This window comes from Hippichthys cyanospilos, chromosome 17 (genome assembly GCF_059441005.1).
Source record: "Hippichthys cyanospilos isolate Australia breed blue-spotted pipefish chromosome 17, RoL_Hcya_1.0, whole genome shotgun sequence".
Lineage (NCBI taxonomy): Eukaryota > Metazoa > Chordata > Actinopteri > Syngnathiformes > Syngnathidae > Hippichthys > Hippichthys cyanospilos.
In genome coordinates this window covers 6,157,292-6,171,309 of record NC_142385.1, presented here as the reverse complement: position 1 = coordinate 6,171,309, position 14,018 = coordinate 6,157,292, and the positions used below count along the sequence as shown (strand labels likewise).

The 14,018-nt window shown below is 44.3% G+C and overlaps 1 protein-coding gene across 2 annotated transcripts in view; it reads left to right on the top strand.

Annotated features, from left to right (window-relative positions):
• Positions 1–14,018, top strand: part of LOC148409343 (arf-GAP with dual PH domain-containing protein 1-like) — a 33,806-nt gene that overhangs the window by 13,942 nt on the left and 5,846 nt on the right. For both annotated transcript variants that reach the window (XM_088438950.1, XM_088438951.1), the window contains exons 3-4: positions 634–725; positions 10,242–10,324. In XM_088438950.1, the coding sequence (XP_088295076.1) occupies positions 634–725; positions 10,242–10,324 (175 nt within the window). The remainder of the gene's footprint in view (positions 1–633; positions 726–10,241; positions 10,325–14,018) is intronic.

Below are 14,018 nucleotides of genomic sequence, written 5' to 3'. Positions count from 1 at the left end.
TCCTGTTTGTTTTCTTCTTGATGCGCACTCTGGGCCTGTTTCGCGCTTAATTTCCCCTGGTTAAACTTTTAACACCTAAAACTGAGCCACTATAGATTGTTTGTTTGATCTACAGTTTGTAGTGACAGGTTCGATTCTCTGATAAGAGCCCCAATGCTCTTTGAGAAATTCTTTTCTCTATTTTGGAAAGCTCCATGTGTTAATATTATCTTTAATGAAAGCCTGCTAGCTACTAAATCAATAAGTGTTTTTAGGCACACAAATAGCATCAGCCAATTGGCCACTAGGTGGTGCACCAAGACAAGAAATTGCATCGTCTATTAAAACGGGCTTTAAATATGGATGTTTTCTGTTGGAGTATGTTAATAGTAAAAGTACTCCTGTGGTATGCCAAGTCCACTATTTTAGTCAATCTTTTAAATGTAGATGGTCTCAAACTTGTAATATCCAGTGTTTTCTTTCTTTTTTTTTTGGTAGGAGGGTTCTCTTTGGCTGCCCTTGAATCGTTGCATGCGTCTGCAAGAAAAGTCTGTGTGGAAATTATTAGAATATTTTCAAAGTTGACTGACCCCACTTGGTCAAATTTTTATCCCAGCCATACTACATTACATCGTCTTCGTTCCTGTCTTTCAGCTTATGGCAGATTTGGGAAACAATGTAGCCAAGGCCAAATATGAGCAGAATGTTCCCGCTTTCTACTACAGACCAACGCACACTGACTGCAAGTAAGTATGCACCTAGTCAAATGAATAAAGGCAGTATAAATACTGGATATGATACTGGCTTGTATGAATGTCATACAAGAACGTGTCTGAAAATCATAGGGAAATAAATTGTGCAGAATGTGGATAAGCAGTGTAGAAAATGGGATGCTAAGGATTATTTCTTGCTCCTTTATCTCTGGTTTTATATAACGTACATGGTTCTAAAAACATTGTGCAGCAACCTTAAATCAAACAAAGAAAGGATGAACATATCAATAGTCCAAAGGAAGTGATAAGCCCACTTAGTGATCCAAGCATTTCCTTTTACATCAAACATCAATAGCAACACAGGCTGAAATTACATTGGAATGCTGAACAGTGTTTCAATGTGCTGACAACTATTGGCACAATACAAGCCTAAGGGCTTTTTTGGACATATTATTGACCAAACGGGTAACTGGAGCTTATTATATTGACGTTAACGGGATGTAAATACGTACTAATTTTCAGATTTTTTTTTTTTTAATTATGGAAATTAAAAGTTGCTTTTTTTCATCTGATTCGTCCATTAATCGACACAATTGACAGATGATTTGATTATTAAAATAATCATTAATTGCAGCCCTGTTAAAGTGAATTTTTGATCATTGAGAGATACAAAAAAAAACTGTAATGTGCTATGCATCGTCTTACTGAGTATCATGTTCATAAGTATCAATATTACATGGAAATCCGACGTTCCCTCTGTTTTTCATCTCAATTTTGGAATTTAAAAGAATAACTGAGGTTTTTGCAAGGGTGCTAAAAAAGGCTATGCTATTAAAGGCAGAGGAACTGATCTTTGACTGCCCACAGTGGGTTTATTACTTTGAGCAAAGCCATTACCATGCATTAGCAATCTTCTGCAAATGTAGGTAATGGGACATCAGACGGTCATTTAATCCATTGTTGATGATAAAATATTGAGTAGCACGACTTTAATTACATTCATTTTTAGCATCAAAACCAATGCATGTACAAAAAATGCCAGTTTGGTAATTGCATGTCTTCTATTCTCAAACCCTGCTGCTCTCATTTCCATTTTTCCCTCTTCCCTGGCAATTGACCGCCTTGCTTTTGTCTCCTTGGCCTAAGCACCACATTTACTGTGCGCCTGTGTCTGCGTGGGTGGGTGGGCTACAGCCTTTGTGTCTGTGACTTTCCGACATGAAACATTCACCTCCGCTGGCATTGCCTCTTCAATCAATTGCCCTCGTTGTCACCACCCATGACTCCTTCCCGGCACACTCTCCTCTACTTCCCTCCTCGGCATTTGCAATCAATGCTGACATTGGCCCACCACCGAGGCCAGGTTACTGCCAATAGCCTATCTCAATCAATCTTGAAACACACGAATACACACATACGCAAAGGCAGACTGATGCACCTTGGCGGTGATGAAGAAAGCTTGATAGAATGAATCGTATTACTCTGCACTCTGCATATGATGTATTTGTGTGTGTGTGTGTGCCGATGGTTTCTCACTGTAACAAAGGATGGGTGAGGTCACTACAGGCCAATAAGGAAACATGCTCCTTACACTCACCACGCAAGTGCACAAGTATTCTCTTTTGGCCATATTGAGTTTTCACTTGCGTGACAACCAAAATGTAACCTTCCCAAATGCGCGCTTGTATGATCACGCGAGTTTATTTTATTTCCACAAGCACATATCTCCATACCTTGATTAATTATAAAACATCCTTTTGAAGAAATAAGCACTGAGCCTCAAATCATTCCCTTCTTCAAAGGTAACAGCAGCTATTGATATCGTATTTGTATGGTGCAGGTTCCCAGGTAATAACAGGAGTTGCCACTTAAATCAGTCCTTCTCAAATAGTGGGGCGGGCCCCCCTTGTGGGGTCGCGAGGTGATGCCAGCGGTGATGCCATTTTGGGCGCGGATGACCCCGGGGAAAAGACTTTGTTTTTGCCAGTGTTTAATCGCAATAAAAAAAAAGTATTGGCTGTCACAGTTCACCAGTTCAGCCACCTCACTCCCAGCCTCACCTGCTCAGCCCTCCTGCTAATCAGCCCAAACACTAACACCTGCTGCCACTCACCCGCCTAGTATAAAGCCCGCTCACTTCCATCCACAACCTGCCAGATTGTCTCTATGCATCACGCCGAGCTTTCCAGCGACTCCTCCTGCCAGCCTGCCCGTTGCCTGACCCTGTTTGTTCCTGACCACCCGACTGCCCGCCGAATTGACCGAAGTATTGGTATTTCGACCCTGTCTGCCTCTGACCACCCGCTAGCCTGCCGTCTTAATCTGTCTGCCCGAGCCCTCCTCCTGTCCCGCTCCCTCAGCCCGGCTCCCAGCCAAGCCCCGCTCTCCTGACTCCGAGACCCCCTAGACTTCTTCGCCACGCTCTCGTCGGCTTCCACAAACCACCTGCACATTCTGTTTAATAAACTTTCTGCATTTGCCCTTACCAGTTGTGCGTGCGCTTGGGTCCTCTCTCCTCCCGTCGTCACAGTACAATCTGGCCAAACGCAATGGACCCAGCACGCCGACCTTCTCTCAGCCCGGTCCCCCAGCCAGCACCCGATCCCCAGGTTGGGCTTCCGGAACGGTATGAGGGCGATCCTGAAACATGCGAGGCGTTCTTAACCAATTGCTCCTTGCTGTTCGCTCTCCAACCGAGGACGTTCACCACCGAACAAGTTAAGGTAGCGTTCGTCGTAAATCACCTTACAGGCCGTGCACGCTTGTGGGGAACGGCGGAGTGGAGGAGGCAATCTCCGGCTTGCACGTCCTTCCAAGCGTTCGCGGCGGAACTCCAGAAAGTTTTTGGACTCAGCTATGCCAGCGCGGAGCTGGGAAGGGGCCTGCTTGAGCTCCGGCAAGGAAATAGGTCAGTAGCCGATTACGCAATCGACTTCCGCACCAGAGCCAGCCAAAACCGCTGGAACGAACCGGCTCTCGTAGATGCCTTCCTGCACGGCCTGTCTAGTCGCCTAAAGGACGAGTTGGTTTCCCACGAGCTTCCCACCACCCTGGACGCGATCATCGCCTTGGCAACCCGTATAGATATCCGACTTCAGCATCGCCGACGTGAACGAGAGAGAGAGAGACTGGAGAGAGGGACGGTCCCTCTAGCCAGACACGCCTTCCGGCCGCCTGCCACGCCAGCGCCCTCTGGGGTTGAGGCCGAGCCCATGCAGCTTGGGCGCGCCACATTGACTTCAGACGAACGGCAACGACGCCGTGCGGGCAACCTTTGCCTCTATTGTGGTCAAGAGGGGCATTACGTTGCTTCCTGTCCGGTAAAAGCCAGGGCCCAGCCGTAAATAAGGGGATACGGTTGGGCCAAGCTCTCTCTTGCTCCCCCCGTCCAAAACGTCTTCTCCAGGTGCGCTTGGTCCTCCCTGGCGGCACGCATGTCCTGGGGGCTCTGGTGGATTCTGGGGCCGATGCAAACATCATCAGCAGAGAGCTGGTCACCCAAATTGGCCTTGCACACACTCCCTTGCCCAAGCCAACGCCGTCCTATGCTCTGGATGGTCGCCCTCTTGGGCTAATTACACACCAGACAGTCCTCGTTCCCATGCATCTGTCTGGGAACCATGAGGAGAAGATCCAATTTCATATTCTGAACAAACCAAACATCCCCTTGATCCTGGGCCTACCCTGGCTCTGTCTCCACAACCCTCACATAAACTGGGAGACAGGAGTCATTCTTAGCTGGTCTCCGTCCTGCCACCGGTCCTGCCTCAAACGAGCTTCGACTCCCGACGTATGCATTCCTCTACTGGCCCAGGCGGACATGGCTGGTGTTCCTCCTGAATACCATGATCTCTGCCAAGTTTTCAGCAAGACGAGAGCGACATCTCTTCCTCCTCATCGGCCATATGATTGTGTCATCGACCTACTTCCAGGGACGACGCCCCCCAGGGGTCGCCTCTACTCATTGTCTGCTCCAGAGCGACGAGCCATGGAAGAGTACATAAATGACTCCCTGTCAGCCGGCATTATCCGCCCGTCTTCCTCTCCTGCGGGGGCTGGATTCTTTTTTGTCAAAAAGAAGGACCAGACGCTCCGTCCCTGCATAGATTACCAAGGCCTAAATGACATAACCGTTAAAAACCGGTATCCTCTCCCCCTTATGACTTCTGGGTTTGAGCTTCTCCAGGGCGCCTCCTTCTTCACCAAGTTGGATCTGCGCAGCGCTTATCATCTGGTTCGGGTCCGAGAAGGGGATGAGTGGAAAACGGCATTCAACACCCCCCTGGGACATTATGAGTATTTGGTCATGCCCTTTGGCCTTACAAACGCCCCAGCAGTGTTTCAGTCTTTGATCAACGATGTCCTGCGTGATATGCTGGAAAAGTTTGTCTTCGTATATCTTGACGACATCTTAGTGTTTTCCCGGACCCGGGAAGAACACACATCCCATGTCCGTACAGTACTCCAAAGGCTGCTGGAAAACTCCCTGTTTGTGAAAGCAGAGAAATGTGACTTCCATAAAACTTCAGTCTCCTTTCTGGGGTACATCATCTCAAAGAACAGCATCGCTATGGATCCTGCCAAGGTCTCGTCTGTCACCACCTGGCCTGTTCCCGAAACCCGCAAACAGCTTCAGCGTTTTCTCGGATTTGCTAACTTCTACAGACGATTCATCAGGAACTACAGCACCCTGGCTCGTCCACTTACCACTCTGACCAGTTCAAAGATCAAATTTCAATGGAATCCTGCAGCAGACGAAGCCTTCCGGACGCTTAAAGCCCGCTTCACTTCAGCTCCAATCCTCCTGATGCCAGACCCGGAGCGTCAGTTCGTGGTGGAGGTGGATGCCTCCAACGTTGGACTAGGGGCTGTCCTATCCCAACGCTCCGCAAAAGACAACAAGCTCCATCCCTGCGCTTTCTACTCCCGCCGCCTTACCCTGGCTGAGATTAACTATGACATCGGGAACCGAGAACTTCTTGCCGTGAAAGCGGCACTAGAGGAGTGGCGGCATTGGTTGGAGGGCACCAAGGTTCCCTTCCAGGTGTGGACGGACCACAAGAACCTTGAATATATATAAGGCAGGCCAAAAGACTTAACTCGCGCCAGGCCCGTTGGGCACTCTTCTTCACACGCTTTAACTTTGTCCTCGCCTACCGCCCTGGCTCCCGAAATGTAAAACCGGATGCCCTTTCCAGACAGTTTGAACGCATGGATTCCCCAGGCAAAGAACCAGAACCGATCCTTCCACCCTCATGCATCATCGGAACCCTCACCTGGGACGTTGAGGAGAGAATAAAGTCAGCCGCCAGAGGTCAACCCGCACCTAGCGCCTGCCCGCCCAACTGCTTGCCTGTTCCCGACCACCTGCGCTCTGAGGCCTTGCAATGGGCTCACTCCTCCAAATTGACCTGTCACCCTGGGGTTCGCCGGACAATAGAGGCCCTGAGACAACGCTTTTGGTGGTCCACCTTAGAAAAGGACGTAGGTGAATTTGTCAAGGCCTGTCCGGTCTGCAACCAACATAAACCCAGTCATCGACCCCCAGCTGGCTTACTGCACCCCCTTCCGATTCCCCATCGGCCCTGGTCCCATATCTCGTTAGACTTCATCACTGGTCTACCCCCTTCCAATGGCAACACAGTCGTTCTGTCTATAGTGGATCGGTTCAGCAAAATGGCCCACTTCGTTGCACTCCCAAAACTCCCATCCGCCAAGGAAACGGCTATCCTTCTCTTAAATCATGTCTTCCGACTCCATGGGCCACCCCTTGACGTGGTTTCAGACAGAGGTCCCCAGTTTGCCTCCTCCTTTTGGAAAGAATTCTGTCGGCTCCTTGGAGCAACTGCCAGTCTTTCATCCGGCTTCCATCCCCAGACCAATGGGCAAACCGAAAGGGTCAACCAGGAGCTTGAGAAGGCCCTCCGATGTCTGTCTTCACGGGACCCGCTGTCCTGGTCCACCCACCTCCTATGGGCCGAATATGCCCACAACTCACAGACCACCTCTGCCACAGGTCTGGCTCCCTTTGAATGTGTGTTTGGATACTTACCTCCGCTCTTCCCTGCCCTGGACACTAACACCTCCTGCCCTTCCGCTCTTGCATTCGCCCGCCGGTGTCGGCGCACATGGTCTCGAGCTCGCGCCGCACTCCTGCGTGCAAAGGAACGATACATTCGCACCGCTGACAGGCGGCGCACCCCGGCGCCTGCATACCAGGTGGGCCAGAAGGTCTGGCTGTCAACCCGCGACCTTCCTCTCCGGGTCGAGTCCAACAAGTTGGCTCCTCGTTTCATTGGCCCCTTTCCCATACAGAAGGTCTTGAGTCCGGCCGCGGTCCGTCTCTCTCTTCCCCGATCAATGCGGGTCCATCCGACCTTCCACGTCTCCCGGATTAAGCCTGCGGTTGACAGTCCCCTGGTCCCGGCTGCTCCGCCTCCTCCTCCTCCTCGGCTCGTTGATGGGGGCCCTGTCTACACGGTCCGCCGGCTTCTTCGTTCACGTCGGCGGGGCAGGGGCCTCCAGTATTTGGTGGACTGGGAGGGGTATGGTCCTGAGGAGCGTTCCTGGATTCCTGCTCGCCAGGTTGTGGATCCGTCCCTGATCACAGATTTTCATCGTCTTCACCCGGATCAGCCGTCTAGGTCATCTGGGCGTCGTAATGTGCCCCGGCGCGTCGCCCGCCCTCCCGCCCGTGGGGGTTCCCCGGCCGTTGGCCTTTCCCTCCCGCCCGGTGGTTTTGGGACGTCGGGAGCCGTCCTTTGATGGGGGGGTTCTGTCACAGTTCACCAGTTCAGCCACCTCACTCCCAGCCTCACCTGCTCAGCCCTCCTGCTAATCAGCCCAAACACTAACACCTGCTGCCACTCACCCGCCTAGTATAAAGCCCGCTCACTTCCATCCACAACCTGCCAGATTGTCTCTATGCATCACGCCGAGCTTTCCAGCGACTCCTCCTGCCAGCCTGCCCGTTGCCTGACCCTGTTTGTTCCTGACCACCCGACTGCCCGCCGAATTGACCGAAGTATTGGTATTTCGACCCTGTCTGCCTCTGACCACCCGCTAGCCTGCCGTCTTAATCTGTCTGCCCGAGCCCTCCTCCTGTCCCGCTCCCTCAGCCCGGCTCCCAGCCAAGCCCCGCTCTCCTGACTCCGAGACCCCCTAGACTTCTTCGCCACGCTCTCGTCGGCTTCCACAAACCACCTGCACATTCTGTTTAATAAACTTTCTGCATTTGCCCTTACCAGTTGTGCGTGCGCTTGGGTCCTCTCTCCTCCCGTCGTCACAATTGGCATCTTTTTATTATAATTTCAGTCACTGTGATGCACTTTGTTATTTTTGTTTGAGACATTAGGTGTCTAACTTCAGTCCTCAAGGCCCAGTATCCTACATGTTTTCCGATTTTCTCTCCCCACCACACCGATTTTAAAATGATTAGCTTATTAGCACGCTCTGTAGGAGCTGTGTTTTACAGAGAAGTTTTGAAAACATACAGGATACCGGCCCTTGAGGACTGAAATTTGACACCTATGTTTTAGACTAAACTGAAACCACTCTAAACACTATAAAAAAATAGTTAACGGTTTAGTTGATTTATATTGTTAAGTTGATTTATATTGTTTTTTTTTCTTTTGTTAATGTTCCTGTTTTTTCAAAAAAATTGCAGTGGGTATAAGAATCATAGCAATAGCATGAAATAGCATCTCAGCGGTACATTACACACCTATCTACAGATACTAGTGGCATTTCCCAACATTTCCATACACAACAAGCCAGCGCGAGTCCCACTCTCAACAGGGTAGGTTGTGTTGTCCAATTTTTCATCAATTGACCATCCAGTACTGCAAAACTATATTGATAATATGTGCTATATATGTGTGTTACTATAGATTACACTGATTAATATGTATTGTCGGTGTTTGGTGATCATCCTCTGGCATGGTTATGTTATGAGTATTATTATTACTGTATTATTATTATAAAACACCAATGGGACAAAAAATCCCAGGGCCTGTAACCTAAATGTAGATTGTAGAGAATTATTGTCACATGTATAGCTCAAAACCACACACTCAAATTCTTACACTGTTCACCTCAGCAAACAGAAGCTATGGAAGTGGGAATTTTTTCAAATTAATGTTCCAATTATCCTAGACTTACAAACAAGTAATATATGCCATAAGATTTTTTTTTTTTTTTAAATCATCCATGAAAGGGGTAAAGGAAGACTAGCACCAACAGTCAACCAAGTTTTTATTCACATCTGTAGTGTGACACAGTGAGCTGCGGTCAGCACCAGCAGCTTTATATCGCCAACTTTACTGACAGCTGGATAAGGACAAGTTTCCGAGAGATTTGAGCATTTTGGTAAGAAAATGCTAAGCTTGTTCGGTTCGACGTATTTGTGTGAGAAGACATTCTCGGTTATGCACTTAAATAAAAGAACTGTGTGAGGACACGGTTATGGACTCTCACAAGACATCTTGCGCATCCATACTACTGCCATAGAGCCACACCTGGCCTTTTTCCTGCACTCCAGATCTCAGTTTCACCCATCACACTCATGCAGACAAGTCATTTTTCATTCACGATAAGTCTGAAAACATTTTTTTTAAGCTTTCACTCCAGAATAAGAAGCATTTAAAAATCCAATCAACATTTATAGTTACTAATTTCATATTTTAAATGAGCCCTGCACTGTTGATATGACGATTATTTGTTCATTTCTCTGTTATTGTGTTAAAAAATTCTATAAATATTAAACTGCCATGGTGAGATATTTTTTTATGTTTCAAATGTAATTTGCACCCAAGAGTACAATTACTTCTGTTCAACTGTTGCAAAAAAGTTCATTAAAGTGTTAAAAAAAAAAGTGAAAAGTGAATATTCAATTTCAATATTCACTATCAATTCAATTTTGATATGCATGTTTCAAATTAACCAAAACACATGCTTAATATAGCTGAAATGAAAATAAAAAAGCAAACGTTAAACACAGAATGGCTCGCTGAAATGTATTTAAATTAATTGCCGTTATATGTAAAGAATGCCTGCCAAGGTTGGCCCCCTTACATTTTTAACACACTTTTGGCCCACCTTGCAAAAAGTTTGGACACCCCTGATCTAATGCAATAGAATGTATTAATGTGGTGATGATGCAATGACAAGGATGAAGCCGAAACATTCATTACAAAATAGAGATGATATTTTGCAGTTCTACACCATGATAAGGGTGACAGGCTATTAGTATTCTTTTAATTCACTTTTTTTTTTTTTTTTTTAATTGCAACTGGTGAGACTGCATGAACATCTAAATTATTATGATACTGTATGATATACAAAATATTTTAGGAAGATGTATCTGTTCAAATTAGGTTTACATGCTCAGATAATGAAAAAGATAAAAATAAAGGATCTATCTATCTAATGCAGCTGCCAGTTTATGCACATTAAAACAAAATGCTTTTAATTTTTTGGGAGCTGGCTCCCAGTCGTGATACTGTGATTGGTTGCAAATTCTAACCATGAGAGATATCACTGTGTTTCCAGGATGCTAAGGGAACAATGGATCAGAGCCAAATACGAGAGGAATGAATTTGAATTCATAGAGAAGCAAGAACCTTACACTGCAGGTATGTGCGTGAAGAATAACTTTGGCTTTTGCATCATGACACACTCGTGTTATAATTTTGTTGGTGCTAGTCTTCCTTTAACCCTTTCATGGACGATTCTTTAAAAAAAAAACAAAAAAAAAACTTATGGCATATATTACTTGTTTGTAAGTCTAGGATAATTGGAAAATTAATTTGAAAAAATCTAAAAAAGTAAACTATGGTAACACACATATATAGCACATATTATCAATATAGTTTTGCAGTACTGGATGGTCAATTGATGAAAAATTGGACAACACAACCTACCTGGTAAGGTTGGAAATTGCCACTAGAATCTGTAGATAGGTGTGTAATGAACCGCTGAGATGCTATTTCATGCTATTGCTATGATTCTTATACCTTCTGCAATTTTTTTGAAAAAAAAAACAAAACAAAAAACAAAAAAAAAACAGGAACATTAACAAAAGAAAAAAAAACAATATAAATCAACTTTCAACAACTGTTAACTATTTTTTTATAGTGGTTTTACTGGTTACAATTTAGTCTAAAACACAGGTGTCAAATTCCAGTCCTCAAGGGCCGGTATCCTGCATGTTTTCAAAATTTCTCTGTAAAACACAGGTCCTACAGAGCTTGCTAATTAGCTAATCATTTTAAAATAGGTGTGGTGGGGAGAGAAAATGGGAAAACGTAGGATACCGGGCCTCGAGGACTGAAGTTAGACACCTAATGTCTAAAGCAAAAATAACAAAGTGCATCACAGTGACTGAAATAATAACAGAAAGATGCCAATCCTTATTTTATTGCGATTACACACTAGCAAAAACAAAGCCTTTTCCCCAGGGTCATCCGCGCCCCGCTGGCATCACCTTGCGACCTCCCAGGGGGTCCCACCCCACTATTTAAGAAGGACTGGTTTAAGTGGCAACCCCTGTTATTACCTGGGAAAAGTGAAGTGTTTATTTGAAGTTTGGCATTACCAATAACACATATAGCACAAAGATGTCTCTTGCACCACACAAATATGATATCAGTAGCTGCTATTACCTTTGAAGAAGGAAATGATTTGAGGCTCAGTGCTTATTTCTTCAAAAGGAAGATTAATCAAGGTATGGAGATACGTGCTTGTGGAAATAAGATAAACTCGCGTGATCATACAAGCGCGCATTTGGGAAGGTTACATTTTGGTTGTCACGCAAGTGAAAACTCAATATGGCCAAAAGAGAATACTTGTGCACTTGCGTGGTGAGTGTAAGGAGCATGTTTCCTCATTAGCCTGTAGTGACCTCACCCATCCTTTGTTACAGTGAGAAACCATCTGCACACACACACACACAAATACATCATATGCAGAGTGCAGAGTAATACGATTCATTCTATTAAGCGTTCTTCATAACCGCCAAGGTGCATCAGTCTGCCTTTGCGTATGTGTGTGTTCGTGTGTTTCAAGATTGATTGAGATAGGCTATTGGCAGTAACCTGGCCTCGGTGGTGTGCCAATGTCAGCATTGATTGCAAATGCCGAGGAGTGAAGTAGAGGAGTGTGCCGGGAAGGAGTCATGGGTGGTGACAACGAGGGCAATTGATTGAAGAGGCAATGCCAGCGGAGGTGAATGTTTCATGTCGGAAAGTCACAGACACAAAGGCTGTAGCCCACCCACCCACGCAGACACAGGCGCACAGTAAAATTGGTGCTTAGGACAAGAAGACAAAAGCAAGGCGGTCACTCGCCAGGGAAGAGGGGAAAAATGGAAATGAGAGCAGCAGGGTTTGAGAATAGAAGACATGCAATTACCGAACTGGCATTTTTTGTACATGCATTGGTTTTGATGCTAAAAATGAATGTAATTAAAGTCGTGCTACTCAATATTTTATCATCAACAATGGATTAAATGACCGTCTGACGTCCCATTACCTACATTTGCAGAAGATTGCTAATGCATGGTAATAGCTTAGCTCAAAGTAACAAACCCACTGTGGGCAGTCAAAGAGCAGTTCCTCTGCCTTTAATAGCATAGCCTTTTTTAGCACCCTTGCAAAAATCTCAGTTATTCTTCTAAATTCCAAAATTATAATGAAAAACAGAGGGAACGTCGTCCATGTAATATTGATACTTATGAACATGATACTCAGTAAGACAATGCCTAGCACAATCCAGTTTTGTTTCTTATCTCTTAATGATCAAAAGTTCAATTTAACATGGCTGCAATTAACAATTATTTTAATAATCAAATCATCTGTCAATTGTGTCGATTAATGGAAGAATCAGATGAAAAAAGCAACTTTTAATTTCCATAATTAAAAAAACAAAAAACAAAACAGAAAATTATTACGTATTCACATCCCGCTAACATCAATAGAATAAGCTTCAGTTACCCGTGTGGTCTATAATATGTCCAAAAGAAGGCAAAGATGTCAATATTTTTTTTCAAAAGCAAAATGTTTAAACCTATTTTATTTTGATTCAACACAAGATAATAAGTCTGTTTGCATGGAATACCATGGAGAATATTTAGTGGTGAGAGGCTGAATTCCATGTATTTAAACAAGAAATCTATATAAGTACATTAATTCTTGTCATATGTGTTTGTGTTGCCAGTAGTTGATTGAGTGTCATAAACACATCTTTACTTAATTTATGTTTTATAATGTATTTTACATAGAGATTTTTTTTTTTTTTGTGATTTGAACTTTATTGGATTTTACCATATTTTTACAAAAATTACAAATAGTGCAGACGTATATAAGCATGGTACAAGGAAAGAGGAGCTACATGAACTATAAAAGTTGTAGGAGTCCTTCTGCAAACATATCACCTAAAAGAAAAAAACACACACACAAAAAGAATAATAGTAATAATAAATAAAGTAATAATTAAAACAAAAACAAAAAAATAACACAAAAATATAATAGATTTTTTTTATACTCCCAAACTGTGAGTTTGTGATATGCAGGCAATTATTATCACAACCTCCTTGCCTTTCTTGTAAAAAATAATAGTTGCTTTGTTTTGAAAGATATGTTCATTAAAAGAGCATTCCAACAAATTTCATGATATATATTTAACCCCTGGGTGTCTGAGGATCTCTCACTAGCCTGGCCTTATTATCACCCAACTTGGGTGACTTTGAAAGGGTCATAACATCATCAAATATAAATACACATTTACTTTCAATCCCCAAATGTACCATGGCATCAGCCCTATCATACATGTTTCCTTTTTTTGGGCGGGGGGAACCTACGACCCTACTTTATGAACTAAAATTGTGAAAATGTGATAATAGCAAAAGAAACTATGCTGTATATTCATATATTTATGAAACTGAAATAGAAATATTTTATCTGTCATAATTATAGTATTAGAACTTTGAAGACTTTTGCATTATGGGGTCCAGGCAAAACATCGAAATCATTGAAAGGCTTGCAAATGTTATAAATTGGCCCCTAGTGCCATCCAGTAGTTTTGGGGTGTCAACACAAAAATTTCTATTGCGCCCCGTTCGCAAGTTGCCATTGAAAGAATTAACGCAGAAATTATGGCAAATGCATGATAAAACATTGGGTTTTCAATATGTCCAAAATTGACAATATCTCAAACTTTTAATGGCAGTAAATGAACCCGACATGGGTGAAATTTGAAACCTACCTCTTGACCTTCCATTTGCAAACATTTAGAATGGACGGTAGCGTGTCATAATGAAAATAGTGATGT